Raw genomic sequence first — 13,031 nt, forward strand, 5'->3', positions numbered from 1 at the left:
TATGCATTATGGCACACATTCCATGGCCGGGGAACTGGACTGCAAAATTCAGAGAAGCGAGAATTTTGAAAGGTGGCTCTCTTTCTTGGTTTGGGCATTGTGCATTGCTGATGATTAAACTACTGGGGGAATTGCAGCTCTGTGAGAGGTTCCCTAACAACTCCCTACACCCTAAACTACAGTTCCCATGATCCCATTATACAGTTCCCACCTTGAGGGAAGCCATGCTTGTTCAAAATAGCATGGTACAGCTTTAAATTCATAGTACAGTGGGAAACTTTTGAAGGTTCCTTAATTTCAGTGGGTCTACTCTGAGTAGGACTGAGTGAAATGCAGCCACCTCTGCAAGCCACAGAATTACTATATTCCAGCCACTATCTAGTCAGGCTGTCCTATGTACAAGGGGTGGTCACCAAACTACCACCCAGGACCTCTGTTACCCCTATACACACCGAAATGCAGAATCTGAGAGAATACATATTTTAAAAGATGCATTTAAAAGCACAAAATTTAGTGTGGCTTATTTTCAAAAAATACCGGATGAACATTGAGAAAAAACGAAAGTGACAGAAACCACAAACTAGCCTCCACCATCTGAAGTTTTAAACATTAAGTATGGATAACTGAAATGAACGTCTATGCTTACTGGTTACACTTCTCTCCATATTCTTCTTGTCGCCCCTCTGGATTTGATTGTGAGCTCCTCAGGGCAGTGAGGAATACATTTGGGCACCTGAGGTGAAGTACAAGATGGCGTCCCCGCCCTGCCATGGAAGGAGTGAGTGAAAGCCAGGATGCCACCATGCCAGCGGCAGCAGGCGATGCATTCCTTGTAGGCCGGATCTGCTGTCTCTGTGGATCCTGCTGTCTGAGGTGGTTGCTTCACCTTGCTTCATGGGCGGGACGGGCCTGGCAGTGAGTCAAGTGCTGTACTCACTGAGGCTGCTCTATAACCAACAGCAATGATGGCTCCTAGTTTGACGTCCATCTCTGGCCTCCCAGCCAGAACAACAGGTTAATAATACCGGCCTACCTTAAAGGCAGTTGTACACATAAGCAACAGCCACACTTCCCTCCTCCTTTTCTTCCACTTATCATCATCAGAGCCAGTGTGTAGTAGAGGTTAGAGTGCCTGACTAGGACCCAGGAGACCTGGGTTCAAATCCCCAGTCATTCATGAAGCTCCTTGGGTGATATTGGGCGAGTCAGTCATTCTCAGCCTACCTCCTCCTCCTCCTCCTCCTCCTCCTCCTCCTCCTCCTCCTCCTCCTTCTTCTTCTTCTTCTTCTTCTTCTTCTTCTTCTTCTTCTTCTTCTTCTTCTTCTTCTTCTTCATATACCGCCCCATACCCAGAGGTCTCAGGGAGGTTCACAGAACAAAACCAAAACACAAAACCACAAAATATATAATCAAAACCAAAACAACAACAACCCAATAATACCCCCTTGCAGGGTTGCTGTGAGAATAATCGGGGGGACGGACGGTATACACCACCTTGAGCTCCTTGGAGGAAAGGTATGCAAACAAACAAACAAACAAACAAACAAACAAACAAACATCTTTTTTTTTTACTCACACCCCACCCTAAATGAAAAGGATGGTTTTCCCCTTTTATTATTTATTTTTTTACAATGTAAACCTGGCACTTGGGGCAGGGGAGATCAAGGAATAAGTAGATTGAAGTGTCCTCTAAACTAACAAACACCCCCCCCCCCAAAAAAAATTATACCCTTCCAAAACAGAGCACATGTGCCGAGAGATTATCGGTGTGGTTTTGGAGGAGTACATGGGAGATGAGGTCATATAAACTTTCCCACCATTTGACATAAAAGGTTTTGAGCTCAACAGCTGCCATTCCAAACAAAAGGTGGCAAGGCTTTTCAAGGCTGGAACAATTGGGTGTGTGTAGGGCGGGGGGGGGGGGGTGGGGGTGAGAAGAAGGAGGAAGAAGAAGCGTGTGCTAGAGAGACAGGTCACCTTCCCCCCTTACCTGATCTCGAGAAATTCCATCCTATTTGCATTTAAAGGCGAACCTACTCAATCCGCACCTTCCCGAACGAGATTTGAACCAAGCGTCAGTGGTCCTTCAGAATTCACGCTTCTCTAAATTTTGCAATGTCAGGTAATCTGTCCAAACAATCGTATACAGAAGTGTGCGTATGTTACTGAAAATAACATACAAGAACTTGCAGTGTTGGGGGGGGGGGAGAATTACTCTGTAAACCGCTTTGAGGTTTTGCCTTGTTTAGTTGGCTCCTAAAATTTATACACCGCATTATTGGGGGAAACCTCAAAGTGGTTTACAAAATATGTAAATACAGTGGTACCTCGGGTTACATATGCTTCAGGTTACAGACGCTTCAGGTTACAAACTCCACTATCCCGGAAATAGTACCTTGGGTTAAGAACTTTGCTTCAGGATGAGAACAGAAATCGTGCTCCGGTGGCACGGCAGCAGCAGGAGACCCCATTAGCTAAAGTGGTGCTTCAGGTTAAGAGCACTTTCAGCTTAAGAATGGACCTCAGGAACGAATTAAGTTCTTAACCCGAGGTACCACTGTAAAGCAAAACAGTGACATTATTGATAAAGAGAATTAACTACAGCAATTTAAAACATTCAATAATAACAATATAATAATAATAATAATAATAATACTAATAATAATAATAATAATAATAATAAAGGCCTATTACAAAAAGATTAAAACATGCACCAGCTTTCTAAATATCTGGGTAGTATTGCAATCAATCAATATATAAGGTAAAGGTAAAGGGACCCCTGACCATTAGGTCCAGTCGTGACCAACTCTGGGGTCACGGCGCTCATCTCGCTTTATTGGCCGAGGGAGCCGGCGTACAGCTTCTGGGTCATGTGGCCAGAAGCCACATGTGGCCATCACCCCTTAACCTCCTCTTCTCCAGGCTAAACATGCCCAGCTCCCTTAGCCATTCATCATAAGGCATCGTTTCTAGTTCTGGCGAACCAGAGCAGCGCACGGAAACGCCGTTTACCTTCCCGCCAGAGCGGTACCTATTTATCTACTTGCACTTTGACGTGCTTTCGAACTGCTAGGTTGGCAGGAGCAGGGACTGAGCAACAGGAGCTCACCCCGTTGCGGGGATTCATAGAATCATAGAATCATAGAGTTGGAGGAGACCACAAGGGCCATCGAGTCCAACCCTCTGCCAAGCAGGAAACACCATCAGAGCACTCCTGACATATGGTTGTCAAGCCTCTGCTTAAAGACCTCCAAAGAAGGAGACTCTACCACACTCCTTGGCAGCAAATTCCACTGTCGAACAGCTCTTACTGTCAGGAAGTTCTTCCTAATGTTTAGGTGGAATCTTCTTTCTTGTAGTTTGGATCCATTGCTCCATGTCCGCTTCTCTGGAGCAGCAGAAAACAACCTTTCTCCCTTCTCTATGTGACATCCTTTTATATATTTGAACATGGCTATCATATCACCCCTTAACCTCCTCTTCTCCAGGCTAAACATGCCCAGCTCCCTTAGCCATTCCTCATAAGGCATCGTTTCTAGTCCTTTGACCATTTTGGTTGCCCTCCTCTGGACACGTTCCAGTTTGTCAGTGTCCTTCTTGAACTGTGGTGCCCAGAACTGGACACAGTACTCCAGGTGAGGTCTGACCAGAGCAGAATACAGTGGCACTATTACTTCCCTTGATCTAGATGCTATACTCCTATTGATGCAGCCCAGAATTGCATTGGCTTTTTTAGCTGCTGCGTCACACTGTTGGCTCATGTCAAGTTTGTGGTCAACCAAGACTCCTAGATCCTTTTCATATGTACTGCTCTCAAGCCAGGTGTCACCCATCTTGTATTTGTGCCTCTCATTTTTTGCCCAAGTGCAATACTTTACATTTCTCCCTGTTAAAATTCATCTTATTTGTTTTGGCCCAGTTCTCTAATCTGTCAAGGTTGTTTTGAAGTGTGATCCTGTCCTCTGGGGTGTTAGCCACCCCTCCCAGTTTGGTGTCATCTGCAAATTTGATCAGGATGCCCTTGAGTCCATCATCCAAGTCGTTGATAAAGATGTTGAATAAGACCGGGCCCAAGGCAGAACCCTGTGGCACCCCACTAGTCACTCTTCTCCAGGATGAAGAGGAACCATTGATGAGCACCCTTTGGGTTCAGTCAGTCAGCCATTCGAACCGCCGACCTTCTGATCGGCAAGTCCTAGGCTCTGTGGTTTAACCCACAGCGTCACCTGCGTCCCTTATCCATATATAAATCTTACAGCAATTAAGCTGTATATAAATACCGTTGTGATCGCGTGGTAAAATTATATGCATGCCTACTCAGACTTTCAGTGGGACTTAGTTCAGCATTAAGTACCCCTGAATTGAGAGCAATCTGTGAAGTCTTCTCCAGCCTGGTGCCTTGCAGATGTTTCCGCCATTGACCAGGCTGGCTGGTGCTGATGGTAGTTGTGGGCCAAAACATCTGGAAAGCACCAGGTTGGAAAAGGGCTGGTGCAGAGATCTGCATGTTTAATTTCACAGTAAGCCCCCCTCCCTTGAAATAAAGGGGCCTAACACTGAGTAAACATGCACAGTATTGCACTGTTAGCAATTAGGCTCTGTCCACTAAATGAAACTGGCAGCACGAGGGCAAGATACTGGATTCCATTGATTTCAATGGGAACAAAGTTTCACTCTCTTGGTCTTCGGTCCAGCCCAGCGCAAGCATTAATTCACACCTATAGATAAATGTTGTGGCTGTTATTTGCGATGTACCGCTATTCATTATTATATGCAAAAGCTATTATATAATATATATATATATATATATATATATATATATATATATGAGACACTCAGTGTTCTCTCACAGGCAGGGTGTTTTTGTGTTGGAGGTAAGGATAAGTAATTTCTTTTTGTTAATATATAATTTTTATTTATTTTCCATTTAATAATATACATTCACATCATTATTATCCACTTTACCTCCTTGGCTCTTTAGAGCCTTTCAACTTCCTTCCCTCTCGCCTCATGGCTTTCAAAATTAACCTTTATATCATTGCATTTTGTACGTTTCCCAGTTCTAATGACAGTCTTTGTAAAATAATTCAAAATTTAAATAAATATAGAAAGGTAGAAAATTTCTTGTTACAAATCTTCAGACAACCCTGCTAGTGATGTTCATTGCTTACAGTTAATATTGCATAGCAATGTGCTTCAGTTGTTGTCACCTGCCCTGGGACCTGAGGCTGAGCAGCCCTTCAATAAATAGTAATAGTAATGCAGTGGTACCTCGGGTTAAGTACTTAATTCGTTCTGGAGGTCCATTCTTAACTTGAAACTGTTCTTAACCTGAAGCACCACTTTAGCTAATGGGGCCTCCTGCTGCTGCTGTGCTGCCGGAACATGATTTCTGTTCTCATCCTGAAACAAAGTTCTTAACCTGAAGCACTATTTCTGGGTTAGCGGAGTCTGTAACCTAAAGTGTATGTAACCTGAAGCGTATGTAACCCGAGGTACCACTGTAATAATCTGATGCTGAAAATGTGGAAGAATGAACAAGCCTGGAGCAGTGAGAAACTGAGATGGGCAGATTTGCCAATTCTGAAGCCTATGCACGGCACTCGTTTGGACGTGTGTGTGTGTTTTTTTCCTCTTTAGGCAAGCAAAGGCTCTCTCCTGCCATCGCTTGCCATACATGCACCGACAGCACCCCCGTGCCCACTAATGGCTGCGAGATGCACCTTGTGATGGTCTGGAATGTGATTAATCTGTCCCGTGGCCTTTGCCAGTGGAGGGGCAGCCTGTTCCCAGCTCCCCGTGTGTGTAATCCCTGATCCCAATCTTTCACGTAGCGCAGACTCCCCACCTGCTCATCTGGGAAAAGGTCATTATCCTGAGGCTATTCACTGCCAACGGAGCATGCAAGGCGAGCTGCTTCCTCTATTGTCTCCGCCGGCTCCTTCTGATTGGCTCCCGAGTGTGGGAAACTCGAGGGAAGCACAGACCCACAGCATCTCAGGGAGCCTGGCTGGTATAAATAGAAGGCAGGAGCAAGCCATCTCTCACAGCGTATTCGCCCAAGGATCTCCTCCTAAGCAACATCTGCCTCCGTAGCTTGGCAAAGAGAGAGAGAGAGAATAAAAGATGGCACCTTCCAGTCTTGTGTTCATGGATCAAAATGGCCTGCTCACTCCAAAAGAGAAAAATAAAGTAAGTAAATGGATGGGTATGGCGGTGCTCTAGCGGGGTGCATCTGCTTTAAGGGTGAAAGCGGGGTTTAACAGTCATTCGCCCCAGAGAACACTGGGAATCGTAGTTCTGGGCAAAGAACAGTAACTGTCTCTAATGGAGAATTCTCAGCACTTAAACTAAAACCTGTCTGATTCTTTGGGAGTAACTCATAGACCCACTGAAATTAATGAAGTTAGCCATTGTGATTAGCTTTGATGAGTCTGCTCTGAGCATAGCTGTCAACGTTTCCCTTTTTTAAAGGGAAATTCCCTTATTCCGAATAGGATTCCTCGCAAGAAAAGGGAAAAGTTGACAGCTACAGCTCTGAGTAAGGCTAGCCCTGAGTAGAAACTCGACGTGTTCTTCCCATGCAGAGATCGCTTTTATTTAACGTCAAATTGATATCCCGAAGCTTCCTTCAAAGCGCATGCCAATACCAAAGTAATTCAGTTATTACTTCTAAAACACAGTTTAAAGCAACCTGCTAACAAATTTTAAATCTCCCCAAAGTAAGCTCCTAGTTGCAAACTGTTGATTTCAGAGTTGCTATGGAGAATAAGCCGCTGTTTGTAAATGGCAAAATGTATTTATTTAATTTTTTTGCATGCCACCTGCCGGGGAATCTAGCAAGTGTGTGGATTAAGAATGGGGTTCCGTTTGAACGTCTCAGCTAAGTGTATCTATTTTTCCCCCCTCCTCCTTTGCAGCTTAGAAAGCCGGTGGTGGAGAAAATGCGCCGCGACCGAATCAACAGCAGCATCGAGCAGTTGAAGCTTCTGCTGGAGAAGGAGTTTCAGAGGCACCAGCCCAACTCCAAGCTGGAGAAAGCTGACATCCTTGAGATGACCGTGGACTACTTGAGGCAGCAGAGCCAGCAAACCAAAAGTGAGTAGACTGACAGGGCCTGTTCAAAGAGACTTGAGACAAGTGGGGGTGTGGCAACAAAACATTGCAGTATATCCCTGCCTTGCACTCGTTGGAGCAACGTCATTTATGAGCATAGGGAGCTCCCTTCCCAATTGGCCCCATTTGGGCTGCAGTCCTATCAGCACTTACCACCTGAGTTTGACACCAGAGGGAGTGGCATTAGAGAATGTGATTTAAAAGTGTTTCCCCAAGCCAGCGCATGAATATTAAACCTCTCTCTTCTTCTCCCTTTTCCTTCCCTAGCGTTGGGGCCTGTTCATAAAGACACACAGGTGGACTTCACCGAAGGGTACTCCAGATGCATACAGGAAGCCTTCCAGTTCATGTCTCGCCACAAAGTCCATGCAGAAACTCAGGCTAAGCTTGTGAACCATTTCCAAAGGAACCAGCTATCTCTGCCTGAAGCCGTCCACTCAACGTCCGGGCTGAAGCACTCTTCCTCCAAGAACATCCATGCTCTTTGGAGGCCCTGGTAGGCTGCTCAAAAGCTGCCAGTGGACTTTGTTTCTAGAGGGAGGGCTGGACTCCATGCAATCATCCAGCCCTGGTCTTCTTCTTTGTAGGGAATATTATTTCCCCCCCTTTTAAAATTATTTATTCTCGGGGAGAAACGGAATGATTTGGACTCTTGTAGTCTGTTGAATGCCAATCTTTGATGGGCAAAATCCCACACACTCTGCAGAAGAGGGTGGGGACATGTATCTTCATAATGAAGGCTGCGTGGGAGGGTGTTATGTCTTGAACAGCAAATTGTATGTTGTCGAAGTGTAGAAAGATTTTTCAGAATCTTGAAGCTGCCAAAGGTGGCAGCAGGACAGGGATGGGGAACTGAAAGGGCCTCTACATGGTGTGAAACCCCACCAGCCAGCCTAGCCAATGGTTAAGCATTTTGGCAACTGGAGGCTCACAGGTCCCCCATCCCTGCAGTAGGAGATCATTCTCCCTTTGCCTGTAAAAAGCTTCTGGCTTTTGCTCTCTTCCTGCTCTGAGAAACCAGATTTCTGGTTTCCTGGTGGGATTATTATTATTATTATTATTAATTTTTGTCTGGTTGATAGAAACTTCAGGTCTTCTGTTTTGGACAAAAAGAATGCTGTGATGTTTCGCTGATTGTTTCTTAGAGAAACGGTACTCTCTCCCTTTCTATTAAATAAGAAAAAAGTCTAGTGAGAGGTTCTGATTTTTCAATGTCATACATTCTGAGAGTAAGAACGATTCGTTCTCGATTGTGGTTTGTTTGTTTTTTTGTTTCATTGAAATAATGGTGTTTCCTCTTGGATGGGGAATGTTGCCACCCGTGTCATGGGTGGTGTATGTTTTTTGGGTTTTTTTATCCTGATGCCAGGATCAATATATTGAGTGCATACTGTGTATGCCTTTTGTATACGCCATTTGAAAGCAAAAGAATAAAAATTAAAATAAACCGTGAGATTTTCTGGGCCTTGTTTTGTTTGGATGTGGGGAGGGATCAATGGCCACATTGAAAACAACTCAGTGCTGTTTCTTCTTCTTCTTCTTCTTCTTCTTCTTCTTCTTCTTCTTCTTCTTCTTCTTCTTCTTCTGTATTCAATAAAGTTCTGTTCAGAGTACACCCAGTGAAACTGATGATCCTATGGCAGTGATGTCTATTCACTTCCGTGACCCTACTCTGAGTATGACTAGTATGAGATACAACCTAGGTGTGGGGAGCCAGATGTTGTTGAACTACAACTCCTATCATCCCATGCCATATGACATGCTTGCTGTGGTTGATGGGAGTTGTAGTTCCGGAATGTCTGGGAATGTCTGAAGAACCAACCATTCCCCACACCACAGAGGCTCTCCAGGATTTCAGGTACAGACCTACCTGGAGACGCCAAGAATTGAACCTGGGACCTTCTCTGCATGCAAAGCTGATGCTCTACCACTGAACTACAGCCCTCCCCTTAAGACACAGGAACACAGGAAGCTGCCTTATACCAAATCAGAACACTGGTCCAACAAGCTCAGTGCTGAACCTGGGCTCTTCCACATACAAAGCAGATGTTCTACCAGTCAGCTGCACCCCTTTCCCATTTATGTGCAGGGTACTTCACAGAGTACAAAGCGGATAGGCCCCTGCCCTGATGCGCCTACAATCTAGGGAGGCAATAAAGGAAGAGGAGGCATGGGATAGCAGGGATGGATATGCGAGTGTTGCTGTTTATGCGAACTAAGCAAGAGTGGGGTATGGGAACAAGCAGAGTTTCCCAAATTTGGGTCTCCAGCTGTTTTTTGAACAATTCCCATGATCTCTGAGCACTGGTTCTGCTACCTAAGGATGATGGGAGTTGTAGTCCAGCAGAAGCCAGAGACCCAAGTTTTGGGAAATCCTGTGCTAAAGCCTCCACAGAAAGAAAGAGGAGGAGGGCTCAAAGGAAGATCATAGACTCATAGAATTGTAGAGTCAGAAGGGATCCCAGGGGCCATCTAGTCCAACCCCCTGCAAAGGATATAGGAGCAGAGTTGGAGGCGCAGTAGCAGGAGGTTGGGCTAGATGACCCTGAGGTCTCTTCTGATTCTAGTTCAAGAATTATCTAAGCCAGTGGTTTTCAACCAGGGTGCTGTGGCACCCTGGGGTACCTTGAATGATGCTCAGGGGTGCTATTGGCAACACTGGCCTCTGTCTCTCTTTTCTTCCCTCTTCCCTCTGATGTCCTCTGGGTTCGAAGAAGAAGAAGAAGAAGAGTTTGGATTTGATATCCCGCTTTATCACTACCCGAAGGAGTCTCAAAGTGGCTAACGTATTAAAGATATAAAAATGGATGACTATCAGAGACGCGGAAGGAAGTTCAAAACAGGCATAATTTGCTGTATTTGGGTTAAAATGTATAACTGGATGAAAATTAATAAAATTTATTAAAAAAAACAAAACAAAGCGGCTAACATTCTCCTTTCCCTTCCTCCCTCACAACAAACACTCTGTGAGGTGTGTGGGGCTGAGAGACTTCAAAGAAGTGTGACTAGCCCAAGGTCACCCAGCAGCTGCATGTGGAGGAGCGGAGACGCGAACGCGGTTCCCCAGATTACGAGACTACCGCTCTTAACCACTACACCACACTGGCACACTCCCACTCAGCCATGAAGCTCACTGGGTGACCTTGGAGTCAACCTCACCTACCTCACAAGGTCATTGTGGGGCAGGACATGGGGAGGAGGAAAACCATGTGAGCCACCTTGAGATCATTGGAAGATCCAGGTGGTATATAAATATAAGGTGAGGTGACACGGGTGGCACTGTGGTCTAAACCACTGAGCCTCTTGGGCTTGCTGATCAGAAGGTTGGCGGTTCGAATCCCCGCGACGGGGTGAGCTCCTGTTGCTCTGTCCCAGCTCTTGCCCAACTAGCAGTTCGAAAGCAGGCCAGTGCAAGTAGATAAATAGGCATCTCTGTGGCGGGAAGGTAAACAGCATTTCTGTCCACTCTGGCTTCCGTCACAGTGTTCCATTGTGCCAAAAGTGGTTCAGTCCTGCTGGCCACATGACCCAGAAAGCTGTCTGGCGGCTCTCTCAGTCTAAAAGCGAGATAAGCACCGCAACCCCATAGTCGCCTTTGACTGGACATAACTGTCCAGGGGTCCTTTACCTTTGTTACAAGAAAAAAACTGCTCCGTTTTCCCTTATGGGGTATCCAAGAGCCCATATAGAGTCCTTAAGTAGGTTCTTTCTCGGTGTCAAAGATGTCAAAGAGAAGAACAACTACCAGACTTTTAGAAGACATCCGAAGGCAGCCCTCTTTAGGGAAGCTTTTAATGTTTAACAGACCATTGTATTTTAGTACCGTACTTTGTTGGAAGCCACCCAGAGTGGCTGGGGAAACCCAGCCAGATGGGTGGGGTATAAATAAATTATTATTATTATTATTATTATTATTATTATTATTATTATTATTAAGAAAATAACAGAGGCCAACCAGAGGATATTGAGAAGCAAAGCGGCTAGTAAGCCTGATCTTTATTAAACTGTTGCAACAGGTTCCCCACTCACCACACGCAGGAGGGAGGAGGAACCCCGAACAATGGTGCGCAAGCCCTTATGTAGCCTTTTGAAATTGCCCAGCCTGTAGCTCAAGACCGCCCCCGAAAAACATCACACATACATCACAGAAGGAGGAGGTCTACAGCAGAAATCCTGCCTGCCAGGATACCTCATCATGGTCACTGACTGCATTACCTGGGCAGCCTGGCCATTCTTTAGTGATGGTAAATACAGTGGTGCCCCGCAAGACGAATGCCTCGCAAGACGGAAAACCCGCAGGACGAAAGGGTTTTCCGTTTGCGAGTTGCTTCGCAAGACGAATTTCCCTATGGGCTTGCTTAAAATGCTGGGGGCGGCAGCGCTGCCGCCCGCCAGCATTTTAAAAAACCCCGGGACAGCGGAGAAGTCCTCTGCTGTCCCGGGGTTTTTTAAAATGCTGGGGGTGGGAAGAAAAGCCCTTGTCCCCCCCCCAGCCTTCAGAACAGGTCGGGGGACAGACTGTCCCCGGACCTGGTCTGAAGGCGGTTTCCATAGGAACGCATTGATTGATTTTCAATGCATTCCTATGGGAAACCGTGCTTCGCAAGATGAAAAACTCGCAAGACGAAAAAACTTGCGGAATGAATTAATTTCGTCTTGCAAGGCACCACTGTACCGGTACTTTAGTTCCTGAGTCCAGGTCACAGGCTCACTCTATTTATACACAAATATGCCCTTCAGACAGGAATTGCAAGCACAAAGACAATGGGAAGGCTTTCCCCATTTGCCTCCCTTCCTGCAGAGGAATATTTGAAGGTTATTGGGAGAATCAGAATGGCTTAAGGATTGTTCTCCTGTACTATTTCAGACCTGTGGTTTATATGAACTTATGTGTTTGCCTTGTACATTTATGAACATGTCTTTTATAGATTTGAGAGCTTAGAATTCGTATAGCACCTTTTATATAAATATAATAAAATTAAAAATAAAATGAATGGAGAGCTTCCATATTCAGGGGATGTGTACCTCTGAATACCCGAGGTGGGGGGGGCGGACAACAGGAGAGGGGCTGCAGCCTGAATGGGTGAACCGAGGCTTGTGCAGGAACTCAGAAGAAGGTGCCGCTGCCTTCAGATGCTCCAAGAGCTCCCTTTGAAATCTGGAGGGTCTGCTGCAGTTGACACCATAGAATGGTAGAGCTGGAAGGGACCCACCAGGGGGGTGTCCACCGGGGGTGTGTGTGTCCCTTGGCCTATGGCTTTCTTGCAGAGGGAGGAAAGAATTCTGCTTCCTCTCACATTCAGGATTTCTGCCCTTGCATTGTTGTATATTAAACAGGGACTTTTCCAGATTGTCTCTTAAAGAAATGAAACGATGGTCCGTCTTGTGTTAGCTTGCTGCTCTTCAGCTAAAGAACTTAAGAGGAATATTCCTAGGAAGCTGCTGTGGACACAGTCAGTCCTGTGACCCACCTACCTCAACAGTGCCTGCACTGACCGGCAGCAGCTCTCCAGGGTTTCGGACGGGGGGGAAACATTGCCAGCCCCCCCTGGAGATGCCACCCAGCATGGAAGACCTGCATGCGAAGCAGATGATCCAATCCTGCGCTATGGAGACCCCTAGCCTGCCTGGAAGGATGTGGGGATGGTCTCCCTTTGGGAATGGGGCTTCAGGAAGAAGGATGTGAAATGAAGATACAGCCCAGCTGCAGGCGGAACAGCAGGTGCCTCCAGGTTCTGACAGAGGAGCAGGTCGGGGGGGGGGGAGGGGGTTGCCACGGTGACAATGACCCATCCTCCTTTGTGACATCTCTTGCTTCTCCTTTAAAAGCCACAGACCTGTAGGCAACCATAGGGGGTTAGTACTGAGGTGAAGAGAGAGGAGTTAGTGGCGGTTGGTAGAGATTAGGAGTTTGG

At 46.1% G+C, this 13,031-nt stretch overlaps 1 protein-coding gene across 1 annotated transcript; it reads left to right on the forward strand.

Annotated features, from left to right (window-relative positions):
* The first annotated feature begins 6,037 nt into the window (after positions 1–6,037).
* LOC310850999 (transcription factor HES-5-like) lies at positions 6,038–8,567 on the forward strand. Its single transcript, XM_083753020.1, has 3 exons — positions 6,038–6,192; positions 6,921–7,098; positions 7,384–8,567. Exons 1-3 carry the CDS (start codon positions 6,127–6,129, stop codon positions 7,614–7,616), a joined length of 477 nt encoding a protein of 158 aa, XP_083609146.1. The 5' UTR covers positions 6,038–6,126; the 3' UTR covers positions 7,617–8,567.
* Positions 8,568–13,031: the final 4,464 nt, after the last annotated feature.

The sequence above is a fragment of the Podarcis gaigeae genome (assembly GCF_964106915.1).
Source record: "Podarcis gaigeae genome assembly, chromosome: 8".
Classification (NCBI taxonomy): Eukaryota; Metazoa; Chordata; class Lepidosauria; order Squamata; family Lacertidae; genus Podarcis; species Podarcis gaigeae.

Coding starts and splice junctions, on each gene's coding strand:
- LOC310850999 (XM_083753020.1), top strand. CDS start 6,127: ATGGCACCTTCCAGTCTTGTGTTCATGGATCAAAATGGCCTGCTCACT. Junction 6,193..6,920: donor CTCCAAAAGAGAAAAATAAA/GTAAGTAAATGG, acceptor CCTCCTTTGCAG/CTTAGAAAGCCGGTGGTGGA. Junction 7,099..7,383: donor GCAGAGCCAGCAAACCAAAA/GTGAGTAGACTG, acceptor TTCCTTCCCTAG/CGTTGGGGCCTGTTCATAAA.